The sequence below is a fragment of the Artemia sp. Qi Xiang Cuo genome, chromosome 5, assembly GCF_049724085.1.
Source record: "Artemia sp. Qi Xiang Cuo chromosome 5, ASM4972408v1, whole genome shotgun sequence".
In the NCBI taxonomy this organism is placed as follows: Eukaryota; Metazoa; Arthropoda; class Branchiopoda; order Anostraca; family Artemiidae; genus Artemia; species Artemia sp. Qi Xiang Cuo.
The window spans coordinates 74,912,376-74,932,728 of record NC_142798.1 but is presented as its reverse complement, the minus strand read 5'-3'; the positions used below and the strand labels follow the sequence as shown (position 1 = coordinate 74,932,728).

General features: G+C 36.9%; 1 protein-coding gene across 1 annotated transcript in view; it reads right to left on the bottom strand.

Annotated features, from left to right (window-relative positions):
* The window catches only part of LOC148952515 (vesicular glutamate transporter 1-like), a 282,421-nt gene that overhangs the window by 50,062 nt on the left and 212,006 nt on the right, over positions 1-20,353 (bottom strand). Inside the window, exons 7-8 of the mRNA XM_089089939.1 lie at positions 19,493-19,607; positions 10,484-10,658 (exon numbers count right to left, since the gene is read on the bottom strand). Of these exons, the coding sequence (XP_088946065.1) occupies positions 10,484-10,658; positions 19,493-19,607 (290 nt within the window). The remainder of the gene's footprint in view (positions 1-10,483; positions 10,659-19,492; positions 19,608-20,353) is intronic.

Genomic DNA, 20,353 nt, shown 5'->3' with positions numbered 1-20,353 from the left:
ATAAACCAGTTGACGTCCCATCATCAAAAGTGAGAAAAAACTCTTTTCTTTGTTCTTACCTGAAGGTTGGAGGTAAGCAAATAGTTGCCATTGCGGATAGACTATTGCATACAGTCAGTTGGTTTCATTAGAAGGTGACACATTCTATACGTGGTTTGGTAAGCATAGCATGATTTGTCAAACAACTGAGGGTCTTTCCTCTGATTTTTCCGCTGAAAATCTTCCGACACACTAATTGGATAGCTTACGAGAGACAGCACTGCTGAAGTAAAGAGTGAAGTGGGCCCTATAAATTATATTTCTTTTTTTCTTCTCACCGAGGCACTTTGAATGGAAGGTATTGTTGTAGAAACTTTGGATAAGGCTCATTCAATTGGAAAGTGAGCAAACAATTATGAGAGGGCAAGCTATCCCCCAATTCCCCATATTCCCCAAAGTCATCAAATATATATTAAGATAACCACTTTGTTCAGCATAGTTGAAAAATAACTCTGCCTCTGGGATGGCAACTCAACTTCCAACAGCCCTTGGCCAAAAGGCTGGAATTCACTCGTCGTTTATATATAGTATTTTTTTGGGGAAAGCTGGCATATTTGACCCTTGGTGTCAAAAAAGACTAAGGTGAAGTTTTCAGGGAATTTTAAGGGGAGTGTTGAACTAAAAAAAAAACACATTATGTGCATGCAAGTTGTAAAAAGGGCATATCTCAGGAAGTGTTTAGGTTATTAAGTTTAAACCTTCAGGAAGGAGGATCAGTTCACGCAAAGGCAATTTTTCGCATGCTACTGCTACCGCTACTACTATTAATATTACCACTACTACTACTTTTACTTCTACTACTGAAACAAATACTACTTCCTTTGTGGCTACTGCTGAGGCTAAGGGTAATTCAATTCACTCGTTTATTACCCACAACTACAAGAGAACAAGTAGTACAAGTGGAGTATAAGCATAATAATAAAAAAAAATAATAAAATAAAAAAGAACATCAACAAACACTAGCAATTAATTTCTACTAAGAAAAAAACTGTAAAAGACCATGGTCAGGGCCAATATTACAAAATGCATCTTCAGGTGCATTTTGTAATAAGGTGAAAATTTTGAGGAAGCATCGAGGAAGACGTTGAACAGAATACTGACATACTATGTGCATACACGTTGTCTAAAAAGTGTATCAGCAATATCTTAAGGACCGCTTACGGTATAAAGTTAAAAATTCATAGCATGATGAGCGGGATGTTCAACTTGCCAAAAATAGAATATGTGCATACTGCTAGTGCTACTGCTACAACTGTTATTACTACTGCTATTACCACTACTACTACTACTATTACTACTACTACTACCACTACTACTACTGTTACTTCTACTACTTGCTACTGCTACTAAGGCTAAGGGTATCAAGGTGAAAGTCTTAGAGAATATGGAGGGGGAAGTTGAACTAAACTAAACTAAATTATATGCATGCAGGTTATGAAAAGGGCGTATCAGCAATATCTTAGAAACGGCTTAGAGTATTAGGTTGAAACTTAGAGGGAATGTTGAGGGGATGATAAACTAAATAAAAACCTAATATGGGCATGCATGTTTTCAAAAGTACATATCAGCAATGTCACAGGAACTGCTTAGGGCATTTAGTTGAAACTTTCAAGGCATATTGAAGGGGATGTTTGAAAAACCAAAAGGCGCTATGTGCGGCCTACTACTGGTATTGCTACAAATGCTATTACTACTACTAATACGACTGCTACTTGATACTGAATCTAAGGTAAAACTCTCATGGAATATTTAGGGCGATGTTGAACTAACCAAAGAGTACTATGTGCATGCTACTGCTGCTAATTTAATTGCTACTACTACTAATACTACTACTACTACTACTACTACTACTACTACTTCTACTATCGCTGCTTCTGTTACTACTGCTACTACTTCTGTTACTAAAAATAAGAGTAAAAAATTGAGAATTTCAAAGAGTTTTGAGGGGATGCTGGAATAAGTCAAAACACATAGTGTGCCTCTAGATTTTCAAAAGGGTATATCGACAATACCTCATGAACGGCTTAGAGCATCAAGTTGAAACATTTAGGGTATGTTAAGGGAGATTTAGGACAGACCGAAAGGCACTGTATTTATACTACTGCTACTACTACTGTTACTACTACTACAACAACTGATACTACTGCAACTGTTACTACTACTATTACTATTACAACTGCTACCGCTAATACTACGATTACTGAAGCTTTGGGCTTACAGGGGAAACCTTCAGGGAATTTTTCTTTAAATTGAAGTACGCTATGCGGATGCAAGTTATCCAAAGGGTTTAAGAGCTATATCCCAGGAGAGGTAGGCAGACCGGCAAAAGGACGTATCAGCAATATCTCAGGAACGGCGTAGAGCATTATGTTTAAACTGTCACAGCCTGTCGAGGGAGATGTTGAACTAATAAAATTGTAGAGGATACGGGCCCACGATCGGCAGGTTTTGACTTTTTCAATTCTCCAGGCATTATTTTAACCGATATGAAGTTGCTGAGTATGCCAAAGCAAAGGTAACTCAGTGGGTATCATCCCCCCAAAAAACAATTTGGAATACTCCTCCACTGTTTTAGCTGGAAGCTACTCTTTCCTAGAGGCCAAAAGTGCCGAACCTGGGCCACCCCGGTACTGGTTCGGCCGTCTTTGGCCTACGTTCGGCCACCTGACAAGACAAACAGAAAAGTGCCCAGGAAAACGTTAAAACTTATTTTACGGCTACAAAAGTATAAAAGAGTATGATTAGTATAAAAATATAGAGAATGAGCTTGAGTAAGGTTAAAAAAACTGACAGAACATTCGTTTCCAATTGTAATTTGATAGATCAAAATCAAAAGTGAGCCGCTTCACTAATCTTGGCGATCCACCTGCTATTGTTGGTGGTGCCAGTTTCATTTCAACTTCCGTCTTTAGGACACTAGCTGTCTCGTCAGTTAGCGAAAAGTCTCTTACTCCATTCTTCTTCAGAAATTGGACCTCAAGTTCTTCAGTTACTACGTCTTTGATAATGGCAATATAGTGAACGGGATTCCCTTTTTTGCTCTTCAGCCCAACCAGAATGACATCGTCAACCTTGACGTTCTCAGTTTCAAATTGGAAGCTGCTGGCAGGGAGCTCGTCTTCAATGTCCATACTGGAGTCTGAAGATTCGTTGTATAGATATTCACCTATGTCAGAATCGTCGCTCTCAATGCGACTCAAGTTGAGAAAAACAAGCTTTTCGTTTCTTTAGCCATTTCGATTCTCCGACTTCTTCATTTCCTGGACTAGGGCTTTCTTTGCAGATGCACCATTTATCCCGGCAGTAGTGCACTCTTTCAAGGGGTGTCAGTGAGATCTTTTGACTTCTTCATATTGTTTTTCCCGTTAATATTTCGCGGTGAGCCTTTAGGGAAGGGGTTCGTATCGACGATCTCTTTAAACGAATCATCTGCCGACCTTTTGTCTATGTTAAAATAAAAGTCTAAATGTCCCACAGAACTTGCGCTGGGCATAGAAACTTCATCGATGGGTGCTTCACTAGATGTTGTTGGTAGTCTATCTGAGACATAGGACGAGAGGAACTCATAATCCTTGAAGACATCTCTGTTTGTGACGTAGATCCCACTTGCTCTGAATCCACTGATGATATTCTCAGGAGTGAAAGCCTTCGGATATGCTTTCCCCAGCAGTTGGGCAATGTTATATATTTATGGGCAGTCATTAAACTTGCAGCTTCTCGGTTGTAGCAGGCTTTGAGTGACTCCATGACTGTCCTGTCTCATGGCAGAAGTTTGTGAGCAGTATTAGGAGAGACAGTTAGAAGTATAAAGCCATTCTTTTTAGCCAGGTAAAGCAATTAAGTGGTGTATTAACTAATTTGGTTATCTAGCACCAGAAATACGGGAGACTGTTTGGAGGGTTTGACATGATTGATAAAATGCTGCAAGTAAGGCAGAAAAAGGGAGGCAGTCATCCAGCCAGAAGCATTTTCTGAGCCGGCCATAATGGTTCCCTGTGGAGCCCACTTGAGTAAAATTTCCGGCCATTGTTTCCTGTGGAAAATAAGCAGAGGAGGGACTGTGTTCCCCGTGGCATTAACACCAGCACACACTGTGGTCAGCTTGCCTCTTTCCACTGACGTGACATTCCCTACTTGCTTCTTCCCTGCAATGATTTTACCGGGTTTGTAAACGGTTGTCAAACCCGACTCATCTACATTCCAGATGTCTTGTGGTCTGAACTTGTTTTTATTTAGGACCCGCTCCAGGTTGTCAAAGAAACATCCTACAGTGTGAAGGTTGAAAGAAGTCGCCCGTCCTAGGCTTGTACCTTCTGGCGTTCTTACTGATAGAGTCTTATGGTGAGCCATAAAACACGATACCAATCCTCGCCTGCAATGCCTCCACCTCCACTAGCTTCGCATTTCCAGTTGTTCGGTAGTGTTATACCCTTAGTAATGGTTTAGTTGTGTGCAAGTTCACGCGCTTCCAGCAGAGTGGAGCCGAAATGCGTATCAGCTATTGTTTTCAGGTAAGTTTCTAGTCCTTGTTCTTACTCCTCAGTAAATATTTGTCTTGTGTAAAGAAACTCAGTACCGGGTGTAAAGAAACTCAGGTCCAAGCTTTGCGGAGGAATATTCAGCTGCTCGACTTTTTTCAAGTAGTCTTGCAGTGTTCCTCTAGGGACACCCATGGCACTTGCAGAGGGACTGACTGACTTCTTGTCGACTAAGACAAAAAAACTGATATGATATTCTCAAAATATGCTGTTTACTCAGCTTTTATAAGCGTGAGCTTATATAAGCTCACGTTCGGACGCCTTGGTTCGGCATGCCGAACCTGCCCCGGACACTGTGGTCGATCGTGAGTGTTTGTTATTCTGCGAGATGGAAAAATGTTAGTAGCAGACCGGTGAAGATGGCGCGTCTTCGAAGATGCCAAAAGACAGACAGTTAATCAGAGAATGCAACTTGAGTTTATGTCCTATCAAGTATTTATAGTTAGGCGTAGAGCTTCAGACAAATCTTGAACCAAATTCAGGATTTAATCACCATAAAGCACGATCCAATCTGATATATTTGGTATAATTGTTAATCAAGGGCAGCCATTTTAAAAACATACACTCCCATCTGGCGGATCTTTTGCAATCTACCAGAAGTCTTCATCTGTTTTTAAATTGAGATTATTAGCTTTGGCCGAACGTGGGCCGTGCACATAGTGGACCGGTCTCCCCTACTCTGTGAATACTACTACTACTAGAAGTGCCGCTGCTGCTGCCACTAGTACTACTACACCAAGGCTATTGGTATTAAGATGAAACTTTCAGGGATTTCTGGACTAAATCAAAATTCACTATGTACATGCAGGTTATCAAAAGGGTGTATCAGCAATATCTCAGAAACAACTATTAGTTCAAATTGTCAGGGCATGTTGAGGGGATCTTTAGCTAACCAAAAAGGTAGTATATGAGTAATAATTGTGCTACTACTAGCACTACTGCCATTACTTCTATCCCTCCCATTGCTCCTCCTACTACTGCTGCTACTACGACTACTACTATTGCCAATGCTAAGGGCATTAAAATAAAACCTATACAGAATGGCGAGGGCAGTTTTGAATTAAATCGAGATGCACTATATACATGCAGGTTGTCAAAGGGGTGTGTCAGAAATATTCCAAGAACGGATTAGAACATTAAGGTGAAGCTTTCGTGGTAAATACAAATATAAAATTTAATCAAATATGTAAGTGAATTTTAAAGCTGTAAAAATGGCACTGGCGGGATATTTTAGGAATGGAATAGGATTTAGAGTGAAAATTTTTAAGAAAAGTTTATGTTGGTAAAAAACAAAATTAAAAGGCATAATGCGCAAGCTTGTTGTCATAAGAGCGCCTCAGCAACGTCTCAAGAATGGCTGAGGATATAAAGTTGAAACTTTCAGGGCTACTCCTACTACTGCTGAAATAATAAAAACGGCTTAGTGTATTTAGGTTATCAAAATGGTATGGATAATAATGTCTCAAGAACATAATAGGGTATTAAGTTTAAGTTTTTGTAGAAATTGAGGAAGATGTCAAAATAAACCAAACGGTAATATGTGTGTCCAAATTGTCGAAAAAAAAATCGTATTATGTGCAATATCCCAGGAACAGCTAAGATGTTACATTGGAACTTTCAATACATATGATTGGGGATATTCGACTAAATCAAAAGACACTATGTCCATTCAAGTTTGTCATAAGGGCGTATTTGCGATATCTTAGGAACGGATAAAGGTATTAATTTAAACTCTCAGGACATGTTGGGAGGGATGTTCAAATAAATATAGATGTTAAAAGGGTATCTGCAACATAGTTCAAATGGCAAAGGGTATCATAGGCAGCGCAATCGAGCTGCCTAAGTTAAGACCGATGTTGGCACAATCTATTATTTTTTTGGGGGGGGGGGGAGGGTTAGCCCAGGGCACTTCGTTTCGAAGGAGTTGTCATAGAAACTTCAAAAAGGGTTCATTCGATTGCAAATTGGACTGACTAGTGCCCTTTTTAATAGTCGAAAGTGATTGGAAGGCACCTAACACCCCTTACATGCCCACCATTTCCCGAAACACGTCCAATCAAAATTTCGACATAACCATTTTGTTCATCGTAGTTGATTTTCAGATAGAAATTATGTTTTTGAGGAGGACACTCCCCCACAGCCCTCAGAGCCAATCCTCCTCTCACGCCCACCTTTTCCCCAAACACATCCGATCAAAATTTTGAGATAGCCATTTTGTTCAACGTAGTTGAAAGTTCTGAAAATTAGGTCTTTGAGGATGCCAACCACGTCCCCCCCCCCCAACCCACAGGGCAAGGGTTATAAGTTATGCCCTGGAGCCATATAAGGATTTTATAGAAAACGTTGTAGTAAAAACTTCAAAAGGGCTCATTCCATTGGAAATTGAAATGGCTAGTGATTTTTTCATAATCAAAAGTAATTGAAGGATAACTAGCCCCCCTTTTACGCACATCATTTCCCCAAACGTAAATAATCAAGATTTTTAGATAGCCATTTTTTTAACGCAGTTGGGGATTGTGGAAATCAGGTTTCTAAAGATGACAACCCCCCACATCCCGCAGGGCAAGGGTTGTAAGTTATGCCCTGGGGGCATATGAGGTTTTTATAGAAAGCGTTTTCGTAAAACTTCAAAAAAGGGCTCATTCAATTGAAAATTAGAGGGCTAGTGCCCTTTTTAATAGTCGGAAGTAATTGGAGGGCAACTAACCCTCCTCTCACGCCCACCATTTCCCCAAAAATATCCAATCAAAATTTTGAGATATTCACTTTGTTAAACGTAGTTAAAAGTTCTGAAAATAAGTTCTTTTAGGATATCAACCCCCCTCAGAGCCCTCAAAGCAAGGGTTGTAAGTTATACCCTGGGGGCATATAAGGTTCTTACAGAAAGTGTTGTCGTAGAAACTTGAAAAAGGGCTCATTTGATTGGAAATTGAAAGGGCTAGTGCCCTTTTTAATAGTCGAAAATGAATGGAGAGCACCTAATCCCCTTATCACGCCCGCCATTTCCCCGAACACATTCAATTAAAATTTTGAGATAGCCATTTTGTTCAACGTAGTTGAAAGTTCTGGAAATTATTATTTTGAGGATGACAAACCCCCCAAACCCATCAGGGCAAGGGTTGTAAGTTACGCCCTGGGGGCATATAAGGTTTTTATATAAAGTATTTTCATATAAACTTCAAAAAGGGCTTATTAGATTGGAAACTGAAAGGGCTAGTGCCCTCTTTAATAGTCGAAAGTGATTGGAGGGCAACTAGCCCCCCTCTTAAGCTCACCATTTCCCCAAACATATCCAATCAAAATTTTGAGATAGCCATTTTGTTCAACGTAGATAAAAGCTCTGGAAATTAGGTCTTTGAGGATGACACTCCCCCAGAGCCCTCAGGGCTAAGGTTATAAGCTGTGCCCTGGGGGCATGTAAGGTTTTCCATAGAAAATGTTGCCGTATAAACTTCAAAAAAGGATCATCCAATTGGAAATTAAAAGGGCTAGTGCCCTGTTTAATAGGCTAGTCGAAACTGATTGGAGGGCAACTAACCCCTCTCACGCTCACCATTTCCCCAAGCACATCTATTCAATATTTTGAGATAGCCATCTTTTTCAACGTAGTTGAAAGTTCTGGATATTATGTATTTGAGGATGATCAACCCCCCTCCCCTTCCCACACCCGTCAGGGAAAGGTTTGTAAGTTATAGCCTGGGGGAACATTCGAAAGTAATCAGAGGGAGAATCTCCCCCCCCCCAACGCCCATCATTTCCCTAAATATTTCGGATTACATTTTGATATGGTCATTTTGTTCAACGTAGTTGAAAGGTCCGGAAATTATGTCTTTGTGGATGATAACTCTCCCCCCATAGCCCTCATGACAAGGGTCGTAAATTATGCTCTTGGGGCATATAACGGTTTTATAGAAAGTTTTGTCGTAGAAGCTTCAAAAAGGGCTCCTTCGATGTTAAATTGAAAGGACCAGTGCCTTTTTTATCAGTCGAAAGTGATCAGAGGGCAAATGTCTCCCTCCACGCCTGTCATTTCCCCAAACACTTTCAATCAAAGTTTAGACATAGCCATTTTGTTAGGCCTATCAGCAAGGTCTGGAAATTATCTCTTTGAGGATAACAAATCCCCCCAGCTCTCAGGGCAAGGGTTGTAAGTTGTGCACTGAGGACATATAGGGTTTTTATAGAAAGTGCGGTCATATAAACTTCAAAGATGGCTCAATGGATTGGTAATCAGAAGCTCTAGTGCTTATTTTAAGAGTCAAAGTGATCAGAGGGCAGCAACCATACACTAAATATCAGCATATGTATATTAAACTGACAATGCATATTTTTTGAGTAAATTCATTTGAATTTTTTCCAGCAATGTACAAATTATATTCTGGCTTTTTAGAAAGAATAGGGTTTAGAACCCTACTCAGATTAATTTCTGCTTGTTTTGAGTTTGACTTATTTTAATTTCTGTTTGTTTTGGGTTTCATTTATTTATTGATACTGATTTGCGGTAGTTGTGTGCTTTGTAAATTTTTTGATTCTATTTTTGTTCATTTTTGGTTTAATGGAGCTCTTTACTTTGTTTTGAAAAACTTATTTTGTGCAAAAAGTTTTTTTGATAAATTAAAGGAAAAATTGTGACTGCTACTGTAAATAATTGGAGCAGTGTCTTGTACTACATATAACTTTGACTAATTGTAACTGCATCTGTGATTACTTGTGACAGGTACTACCATTACTAATATTACTATTAGTACTACTGCTACTATTTCTACTACTTTTACTATTGCTAATACCACTACTACTACAACTACTACAAATACTACAAATACTATTACTGTTACTACTGCTTCTACTACTATTGAACTAAATCAAAAAGAGTTTAAGGGCATCCAGATTGTCAAAATGCCAAAGATGCAATATCTCAAGAGCGGAAGAGGGTATTAAGTTACAACTTTCTGGGGAAGTTGATTGGGCTACAGAACTAAGTAAATGTAGACTTTGCGCATCCAGATCGTCAAAAGGGTGCCAGTGCAGTAGCCCGGGAAAATCCATATTATTTGCTACAACTTCAGGATATATCTTTGGGAATGTTAAACTAAATCATAATACATAATATGCGTCCAATTTGTCCAAATTGAATACCTACGATATCTTAGAAACGGCTAAGTATATATCTGACAACTCCAAGGTTGTGTCAGAAGGGTATATCTGCCATATGCCAGGAAACAATAAGGGAATTAAGTCAAATCTTTCAGGGCGTGTAAAGGAGGATTGTTAATTAATCTTTGTCTACGCACAAGGTTGTAACATGATGGAGGTTAGAATTCCTTCAGTTTTATCAGCTTAAAGATTATGCAGATTTTCTACCCCACATATTTCAATATTTTCCTCGGTACCTATCAATTAAAAACCATTGTAGTACAACTACTACTAAAAGGTGTCGAACTTAATAGCAATGAGGACCACACTGCCTTTCCATCACAAAACCTTTGTGATGGAACAAAGGTCTGCCAAAACACTGCCTTTTCATACACTACCTTGTTTATGAACTTATAAATAGCAAGGCAAAACCTGGATTCTTATATTCCTGGATTTATTTCAGATATCTTTTTCCCTTAAATTTAGATTAAAAAAAAAAGACTTGCAGAACCAAATAAATTCAAGGCAAAAAAAAAAAGCTGTGAAGAGCCAAAAGTGATTTCAATTAATTGCAATAACAGAGATAGCAAAACAGAAAAGGTCATTGAACTGAGAAATGTGAACTACCTTGGTGGCAAAAAGTGACAGTTCAGCCCACGGTGTTACTTTCTTTTTTTTAAAAGAAAAAACTTTCTTTTTTTTACTAACCAATCTAGTTTTTTTCTAAGTTCTAAGAGAAGAAATAAAAATGGTTAAATTTGAAAATACTTTACCATAAAAGTAAAATGGTGCCTGCCATCCAAGTAAACCCGTAAGCCAGCCGCCAAGTGGCATTCCAACTACAGCACCGGCATATGAGCCGCAGAAGGCAAGTGTTGCCAGTCTAGATCGCTCAAGGGGTGGTGCCCACCACCGCCAAATACCATGGCATGCGGGGTAGGTTACTCCCTAAAAAGAGTTCAGATGCATAAAATAACAGTGAAAGGGAATCAACTCAAAACATGCTTTAATAATAATAATAATACAGGACAATAAGTCTAATAACCCGCAGTAAAAATTTGGATTTTTTTTTCTTAAAATTAGTACACCACCTTTTTTATAGTATGAACAATAATAGCGCTGCCACAGCAAATCGCAAAATGAATTAAATGCATTATTCTTTCATTTTCTTTTATATCCTACCACTTCATATGGAAGAAGTTCGTAAAAGAAGTCGTAAAAACTTCGGAGGGGCTCATTCGATTGGAAACTGAACTTAAATTGCTCTTTTTTAGATTCCAAAGTGATTGGAGAGTAGGCAGTCCCCCCATGTCCTTTTTGCTACTAAGTTTCCCCTTAGCCTCAAAAAACTTCCGATAGAAATTTTGAGATGGATATTTTGTTCAAAATAGCTCAAATTTCTAATAAATGTTCTTCGGGACATCGTGACAACCCAAAGACCTTAGGCAGGAGCTGTAATTTATGCAAGTTGTCCAAGGTTGGTTTTGTTATTGGGAAAGGGGGTATGTTTCATTCTTTGAGTTTGGAAATGCCCAGGGTATTAAGGTGAAACTTTAAGGGCATCTTTAGGAGGATGTTCAACTAAACCAAAAGACACAATGTGCATCCAGGTTATCAAAAGGACATTTCTGCAATTACTCAGGGAGGCTAAGAGTATCAAATTTAAACTCTGTGAAAGACTCTGTGAATATCCATATTTTCAATAAATGGATACCATAAGGGTATTAAATAGTCTTATGATTTAGTGTAACATCCCCCTTAGTAATCCCTGAAATATCCAGCTTATTACTCGTAGCCGTTCCTGTGATCGACATAGATACGCCCAGATGCGCCCTTCTTACAATCTGGGTGCAATTAGAGTTTGTTAATTTATTGCAACACCCCACTCAACATAATAAAAAAGATTCAACTTAATACCCTCAGTAGTTCTTGAAATACTATCGACACACCTTTTTGAACACCTAGATGCAGAGAGAGTCTTTTGATTAAGTTCAATGTCCCATCAATTTTCCCTTGTATTTTGATCTCAATAACCTTATCCGTTCCAGAGATATTGCAGAGAAGCCCATTTGACAACCTGGATAAATTATTAGCAGTCACATGTTAGCAGTCACAGTCGCAAATATTAGCAGTCACATGTAGTCATAGTCGCAAGTAGTCGCAGACACAAGTACTTAAATTTAAAGTTTTTAGTACCCGTAGTCAGATTCACAAGTAGAGACAATCCCAAGTCGTTGAAGTTGCAATCAATTGTTGTCGCGAGTGATTGCAATCACAGCTGAAAGTTTTTGAAGTAGCAGTTGTAATCACAAGTTGTGGTAGTCAAAGTCAAAATATATACGGCAACAAGTAGTTGAAGTCACAAGAAGTCACCGCAGTAGTAGCAATAGTAGTAGTAGTAGTAGTACTACTACTACTAGTAGTAGTGGTAGTAGTAGTCGTAGTAGTAGCCCTAAAAGTTTCAAGTTGATACCCTTAGCCGTTTCTAAGATATCTCTGGTACGGTTTCTTGATAACATGGATGCATATAGCGTCTTTTGATTTAGTTCAATATCACCTGAACTTTCACCTTAACACCTTCAACCATTTTGGACCCAATCAGGATGAAACACGTCCCCAATAATAAATCTTCTAAATAATAGATCTTGATGAAATAGATCTTGATATGGTATCAAGCTTCTATAGGTATCAAGCTAGAGGCTAATCAGTATATTTTTCAAGAGTCAAAAGTGATCGGAGGTAAACTAGCCCCCATCTACTGCCCTATTTAGATGTCCTTTCTCCCCAAACACATCTGATTAAAATTTTAGATAGCCACTTGGTTCAAAATAGTCTAAACGCTAAAAAAAATATGCCTCTGGGAATGGCATGACCCACAACAGCCCCCGGAACAAGGGCTGTAAGTTATGCAAGTTGTCCATTGTTACATGTAGGGTTTTTTTTTCTTAGAAAAGGGGAAAACGTTTGATCCTAGGTCTCCAAAAAGGCATTGGCCATCAAGGCGATACTGTCAGGAAATGTTGATGGGATGTTAAACAAAAACAAAACTAAACAAAAAACTGAATACCTGCTGATTTTCAAACGGGTGTGTCGGCAATATCTCAGGAATGACTGAAGACATTTAGTTAAAACTTTCAGGGCATATTGAGAAGGATTTTGAAACGTGTCTGGAGGCAATACGCCCCCTTACTCTTTTTAGATCCCCCCCCCCCTAAACATTGAAATACTATCTCAAAATCTTGTTTAATATTTAAAGGGGATCAATCACTTCAATCACTTTTGAACATCCTTCTCAGCATACTCTGAAAGTTTCAACTTCATACCCTTGGTCGTTCCTTAGATATTGTTGATACACCGTCCTGACAATCAGCAGACCCTTATTGCGATAAGATAAAGATAAGATAATATTTATTATCCAAAGGCTTTCACAAGCTCTAACAAAGGCGAATTCTCTTCATATGTCAAAAAGAAATAGACAAAGCAAAATGAAGAAACAAATAATACAGCAAGAAAAGAAACACCAATCAAGCATAAAAATGAGAAACAGAAAAAGCAAAACAAAGAAACAGATAATACAGCAAGAAAAGAAACACCGATCAAGATTAAAAATGGTCAAGAAAAATTTTGCGTAAAAAAAAAAAAAAAAAAAAAAATCCAAGTCCAAGAACTAAAACGAACTTTGTGCGAATAATGGCAAAAATAGAAAAAGAAAAATAGAAGAAGAAATGGGGGGGGGGGGGGGTAAAACAAAATTACAGGTAAGAAGAAAAACGTTGCCGAATTCGTATTCAAAGTCAAATACCTAAAAGTAAAAAAAAAAAACTAAAATCAAGCCAAATTAACTGTCGAAAAGAAATATTTACAATTAAAGAAAGGAATTCAATTAAAGGTCAAAGGATTTAAAATTAAAGGTCAAAAATGAAATATAGCATAAATAAATATCACAAAAGGGCAAAATAAAAGCGACCAAAGATAAAAAGAGAGGAAAAAATGACGCACGACTTTTGTGAGCATACACCAACAGCTAAAATAAGGGACGGAGGAGTTAATTTTGGTGCAGGACATACTTCAGGAATTATTTAGGCGCTTCATAATAAAGGGGACAAAACTTTTCCAGAACCTCTTAGTAACGGTATGGTTCGATGAAAACGTTGGAATTGCCAAGGATGCTAGTAGAAGGGGAGGTTCTACTCCGATCACGCACCCCTGCTGCCACCTATAACTTTTTTTACATAGTTTATGTCTGGTTATGTGTGTTGGTCGATTTATTTGATGTTTTATGGATTTTGTCAGTGAGAATTTGAAAAACAGGAACTTTGTCACATTTATGTCTGTTTTCATGGATGGTTATGGATGATTTATGGTTTTTGTCACTGAGAATGAAAAAACAGAAACTTTCTCGCATTTATGTCTGTTTTTATGGTTTTTGTCAGTGAGAATGGAAAAACAGGAACTTTCTCACATTTATGGTTGTCAACAGCAATTTATGTTCCTGTTTTATGTCTGTTCGTTGTCAGTGAGAATGGAAAAACAGGAATTTTGTCACTTGGAAAATCAGGAATTTTCTCACATTTATGTCTGTTTTCATGGATGGTTATGAGTGTTGTTTGATTTATTTGATGTTTTTCATGGATGGTTATGGATGTTTTATGGTTTTTGTCAGTGAGAATTTGAAAAAACAGGAATTTTGTCACATTTATGGATAATTCTCACTGACAAAATCCATAAAACATCAAATAAATCGACCAACACACATAACCAGACATAAACTATGTAAAAAAAGTTATAGGTGGCAGCAGGGGTGCGTGATCGGAGTAGAACCTCCCCTTCTACTGATGCTGAGCGGGGGAGTCGGGGTCTAATGGGGTCATGTAAATCGGGAAAGATGTCCTCAATAAGAGGATTAGATACTGCGGATTAGCAAAACGAAAACAAGTTTGCCTCTCCTTTCTTTTAACGTGGTAATACGTGCGGATTTAAGGAGGAAGGAGTATGGAATTTTACTCTCTTTGAAGATGATCCTGGTCGAATGCTTTTGGACCGACTCAATTTTGTCACTAAGCTCGCTTGAAAGATGCGAATGCCAGACCGGACATACATATTCTAATAGCGGCCTGATAAATGATAAATAAAGACGGAGGTAATGCATCTTAGGGCAACTAAATTTGTTTAAATTTTGGCAATTAGATTAAATATTGTTTTGATATAGTTTGAAATCCCCTTCACCATTTTCTTGAAAGTCTTCTCTTGATACCCTAAGTCTTTTTGGACATCCACAATTAAACATGCCCCTCTTTAGAATTTGTCTAAAAGACAAATTCTATGCGTAAACAATGAACAGCTTGCATAAGTTACATCCCTTACCCTAGGTGCTGTTTGGGGTCATGTCATCGCTGGAGATATATTACATAACCTTCTGTCTTTTTTTTAACAAAAGTCGTGTCTAAAATTTTAAACGGATTTGTTTAATGATTGGGCAGCCAAAAAGGGCATGGGTCTTAAAAAGGATAATATAACTTTCAATTTCAATTTAATGAGCTCCCTCTGAAGGCTCTATGACAACTCCTTCTATATGAAGGTGTTCTGGAATAAAATAAAACATCAAAAGACTCTTTGGATCTAGGTGTTCAAAAGGGCGTATATGGAGTACCTAAAACAAACTTCTAAGGGTGTTATGTTGAAACTTTCTGAGGATATTGAGGGGCATTGCAAGACCCTAAGTGTACCCAGTAAGAAGGGGGCATCTGGGTGTATCTACATTGATCTCAGGAACGGCTACGAGTAAATAGCTGAAACTTTTAGGGACTACTAAAGAGGATTTTAAACTGATTCAAAAGACGCTATATGCATCCAGGTTGTACAAAAAAATGTCGCCAATATCTCAGGAATAGTTAAGGGTTATTAAATTGTAACTCTCAGATAATCTTGACGGGGATGGTGAATATACAGAAAATATAGACATCCCGGCCCCCTTCCGTTAGTGCCTGGTTTTTCCAATCTAGATTGCTACCCAAAAAGTACAAAAACACAATAACAAACTATTTCCTTCTTTGATTAGTAAAATATTTCTTCTCTTAGATGGATCTTCTCATAGTATTTTACTTCTCAATAGAATGAGGAGGTGGAGTGCTTATGAAGCCTGAAAATCAAGGTTGGAGTTGGTAAAGTACGATATATACTCCAAATCGCACATACTCCTGTTCATTGTAATTTCTATTCATTTTAGGTTTGACCGGGTTACTCATTATAACCTTTCGTTTGGGGTCTCGTTTATTTATTGACAGCGATTTCTGCTCATTTTGAGTTTGAATTATTATTTGGTGTTATTTCTGTTTATCTTTGGTTTAATATAGCTCTTTCCTTTTCTCTGAAAAAGTTCTATCTTGGAAAAAATTTTCTTCTAAAATTAATTTCAGTTCGTTTTAATTGACATTATTTTCTCTATTTTTTTTAATGGTTGATAAAAAAAATTTCTGTAAAGTTTTTATTGGTTTTTCTGCTTAAAAATTAAGATTGTGGATTTCTATTCGTATTTCGGACACAATTTTACGACACAGTTTATTAATAGCTTTAACATAGAATTTGTATGGGGAAGGGGAGCATTATTTAAATAAATGGATTTAAAGCAATAATTTTTTTTGGTCTTTCTGTTTTCTTGTTTAGAAAATAAAAATAAAAAACCCCACGAACAATCCATGCAACTAGATATGTTTCCTCTGAGGCTCCCTTGGTTCTGAAACTTTTATTGAGGTTTCTTCAAAGTCTAAAATGTAAGTATATCAGCATAAAAAATATAATTTAATTATAATATAATTTATACTCTTAGCCACACCTGAAAGATTGTAGATAAATCCTTGTGACAACCTGGATGTACAGCCTAGTGTCTTTTCCGTTACTTCAAAATCCCTTTCAATATTCCCTGACAATTTTAGTCTAATAACTTTTCCCATTCCCTGGATATTTTTGATATACCTTTTTGACAACCATGGATGCAGGTACAATATTTTGATTTAGTTCAACATGTTCCTCAACATTCCCCGAAAGATTCAACTCAAGTCCCTTGATTGTTTCCATATATGCCCTTTTGACAGCCAAGATGCAGCTAGTGTCTTTTGATTTAGTTTAAAATCTTCCTCAATATTCGCTGTGACCTTCCTCTTAACACCCTGAGCAGTTCCTGAGATATGGCAGATACATTCTTTTGACAACCGTGATGCATATATTGTCTTTTGATTTAGTTCAAAACTTCACTCAAAACTCCTTGAAAGCTTCGATTTAATGATAATAGCTGTCCCTGCAATATTATACATACAACTTTTGAAAATATGGCTGTACAAAGTTGCTTTTGATTTAGTTCAGTATCCCACTCAACATTCCCTAAAAGTTAAAACTTAACATCCATAGCTGTTTCTGAGATATTACAGATACTCCTTTTGACCCCCCTTCTGAAATACAAACTAACAATTTTTGCTCAGCATAATTAAAACAGTATTAGTCGACAATAACAGTTTATAATACAACTATCTATCTACAAAACCTAAGGGACCTATCCCAAGGGAGCTTGTCCAAAAATATGGGACATTCGATAGAATTAGGTAAATGGATTAGCTGATATATGATTGGATCGTGAGACGATTTTAAAATAATAGGATAGATATCTTTCTGAAACGATTGTCTTGATGAATTAGTTGAGTTTTAGCCATAGCTTTAGTAAAATGGAGTTATTTATTATGAGGGTTGCTATCGCCGTGTTCTTTTTTTTTATTTTTTTTTTTTTTTTTCCCTATGCTCCTCTCTATTCATTCAAGTATGCGTAGACGGTACAAACAAATCACTATTATTATTATATTGCTTTTGAAGTTTTCGTAACTTTGTATCCAAGCCTGTTAGAAAAATATCAAATAAATATTTTTGTTCAGCTCAATTAAAATGTCATCAAACGGCAATAACAATTGATATCCCAAGTAAAACTATTTATCTACAACGCCCAAGGGAGTTATCCCTTTTTCCTGGCACCTTGGCACCCAGTCAACTTCTCCCTGATGACTTGTTTACTTGGGAAAATAATGTTCCCGCTTCAGTGATTCCAGATCCCTTCTAAGATTTCTAGCTGTTTATCATTGCGGGAGGAAGGGATCTGCTAACAAAGAAAAGAATTTGGGAAATTTAATAGTGCTTGAAAATATTGCCTTACTGGTTGCTATACTGGACTATGAGCTTAAGATAATAGGCAAAGAATTTCATTCGCTTCACGGAGGAATTATTTATTGTTATTAGATGGTTCACATTGTTTATGTCTTTGGTCTCAATTTAAGAACGGTCTCTTCATTAGACTTTCTTTTCTTAAAAGTAATTACATAATTCGAAAAAAACGATAAGAACATTCAATATCGATTACAAACATATGACATATTCATTGATGACAAATATTTGTATACTGACGAATCCTCTATAAGATATCTTGTATCTAAAGAGTAAATATAGCCATGTAAATAAAGAAAAAAAGAGAGAAAACTTGAGCTATATACAAAATATGGAAGAAAAAAGGCATTTATGCATTAGGAATTTTTTTTTATTTCAAAGGATATCCAAGTTATACCTCCCCCACCCTCCAAAAAAAAAATAAGATAATCTGTTCTTCAAGACCTTTGAAAGAAGATAAGTTTTACTCATTATGCATTTAAGTTACAACAAAAATATTATTCCCTTTAAAAGAGAGGAAAGACAAATAATTAATTTCAACACTTACTTCGAGAGAGAGAAAAAGAGAACTATAAAAAGAAAAAGGCGAAAGAATTCATCAAAAGAAAAGAAAAAACAGGATTTCAATCAATTCTAGACAAAAATATAAGCCAAAAATGTAAAAAAGCGAAAAAATTCAGTAAAAAAGCAAAAAAGAAGATTTCAATCAATTCTAGATAAATATAAACAAACAATGTTTTAAAAACTTTTTGAAGAAAGTAAATGAATGATGCATTTAAGCTTAATCCGGTATGGGTCGATTCTATGTAAATAAGGAATAGGAAAATATGTTTGTATGGAAATTAAGATGAAGAGACTCGCTTAAGATAAAATATAAAATTCGGTTATGTGTGCTTAGAAAATTATCGTTTTAATTGATTTATCGTTTACATTCACTGTCAATTACAAAAAAAAGAGAGAGAGAAAAAAAGAAGAACCGAATATCGATGTTCAATTTTCGATGGTTATATTATGTGAAAATAGATATTTCTTGTATTAAAACTACGTAATTTCAACGGTCGTGTTGGCTCCGTAATGCTCTGCACAACTAAAACGTGGCAAGTTAAAGCCAAAACTCCCAAGGCCATCAATACATCCCAGTCAAATAACCACAGGAGGATTAAAGGTCTGCTATGGTTCAACTTCGTAAGTGAATAGAACTTATATAAGCTCACTGGACAATCTCAATTTCGATCCAAATATCCGAACAAAGTCTGCAGTGAGTTGGGAGCCTGTTGTGAAAGTCTCTTCACCTAGCGGTTAAGATCATTTATGACTTATACTCGCAGCCGGCTGAAAGCCAGTCCGAGGTCAGCCAAAGGAGCCATGGTCTTATGGCTTATCTGGAGTTCCTCACGATTTGTTACTTCAAACTTAGCGAAGTGTAAGCATTTGTGATTGACCGAAGTCAATAGAGGAAGCAGATCTCTGCACCGCTTGGCAGGATGTATAAGTCAAGTCAGATTTCCCTGGTTTAAGAGGTCAAGTGGACCTTTACTAAGCTTAGTGTGAATATGAAAAAGTATTTACAAAATACTTACTTCAATGATTCCTTGCATTATTCTGACCAGTATCACACCATTAGAGCTGAGTTTTGCAGCACCAGGGATCCATAAATTTAGAAATGCTGACATAGCAATTGCTGAACCAAAAACTCTAAAGTAAGCAAAGTTTTATTTACAAGCAAAACTCTTAGGTAGCTACTTATAAATAATGTTAAAATACATTATTTACTTATAAATAATGTTAAAATTTAAAAGTATGGAAAAGTAAAATGAGTTCTAAACTTGGACAAGAAAATAGACAAATATCAATTATAATGCATTTTGTACCATAGGTTAAGTTTGACACAACATACAAGATGGGGTTCATAAACGACAAAAAATGAACCAGATCTAAAATAATAATTTCTACTTCTGTAGACAAAACTATATAAAAATATATCATGAAAGAGCTTAAGCCAATCTAAGTGACTTGTAGGCCTAATCCCAGGGGTAGTCTAGAGTTAATCGAGAAATTCAATGTGCCTAAATTAAGCAGTGTTAAAGTGGAGATAATCAACTTGACGAATTACAAATCAGACAAAGAAGTTCGGTGCCCAGTTTATTTAAATAATGCAGCAACTAAAAACTGGATTTTTGCTTGTGTAAACTGGCTTTTATCTGTCGCTTGTCTTCTAGACGACATTTTGAGCCTTTTCTTGATGTCATGACGTCCAAATGGACCTTAAATTAGAAGTAGTTCCTTTGTAAAATTATGTTTTTTTTATTGTACCTTAACTTTTGACTCGCCTTGTCTTTTGTCATTGTGAAAGACATATCGCCCGAACCTTTGTTTCTTTTAATTGTCCAGGTGGTGGGACAAAAACTTCTTCTTTTGCCTCGGATTGTGTTTTGTCATTA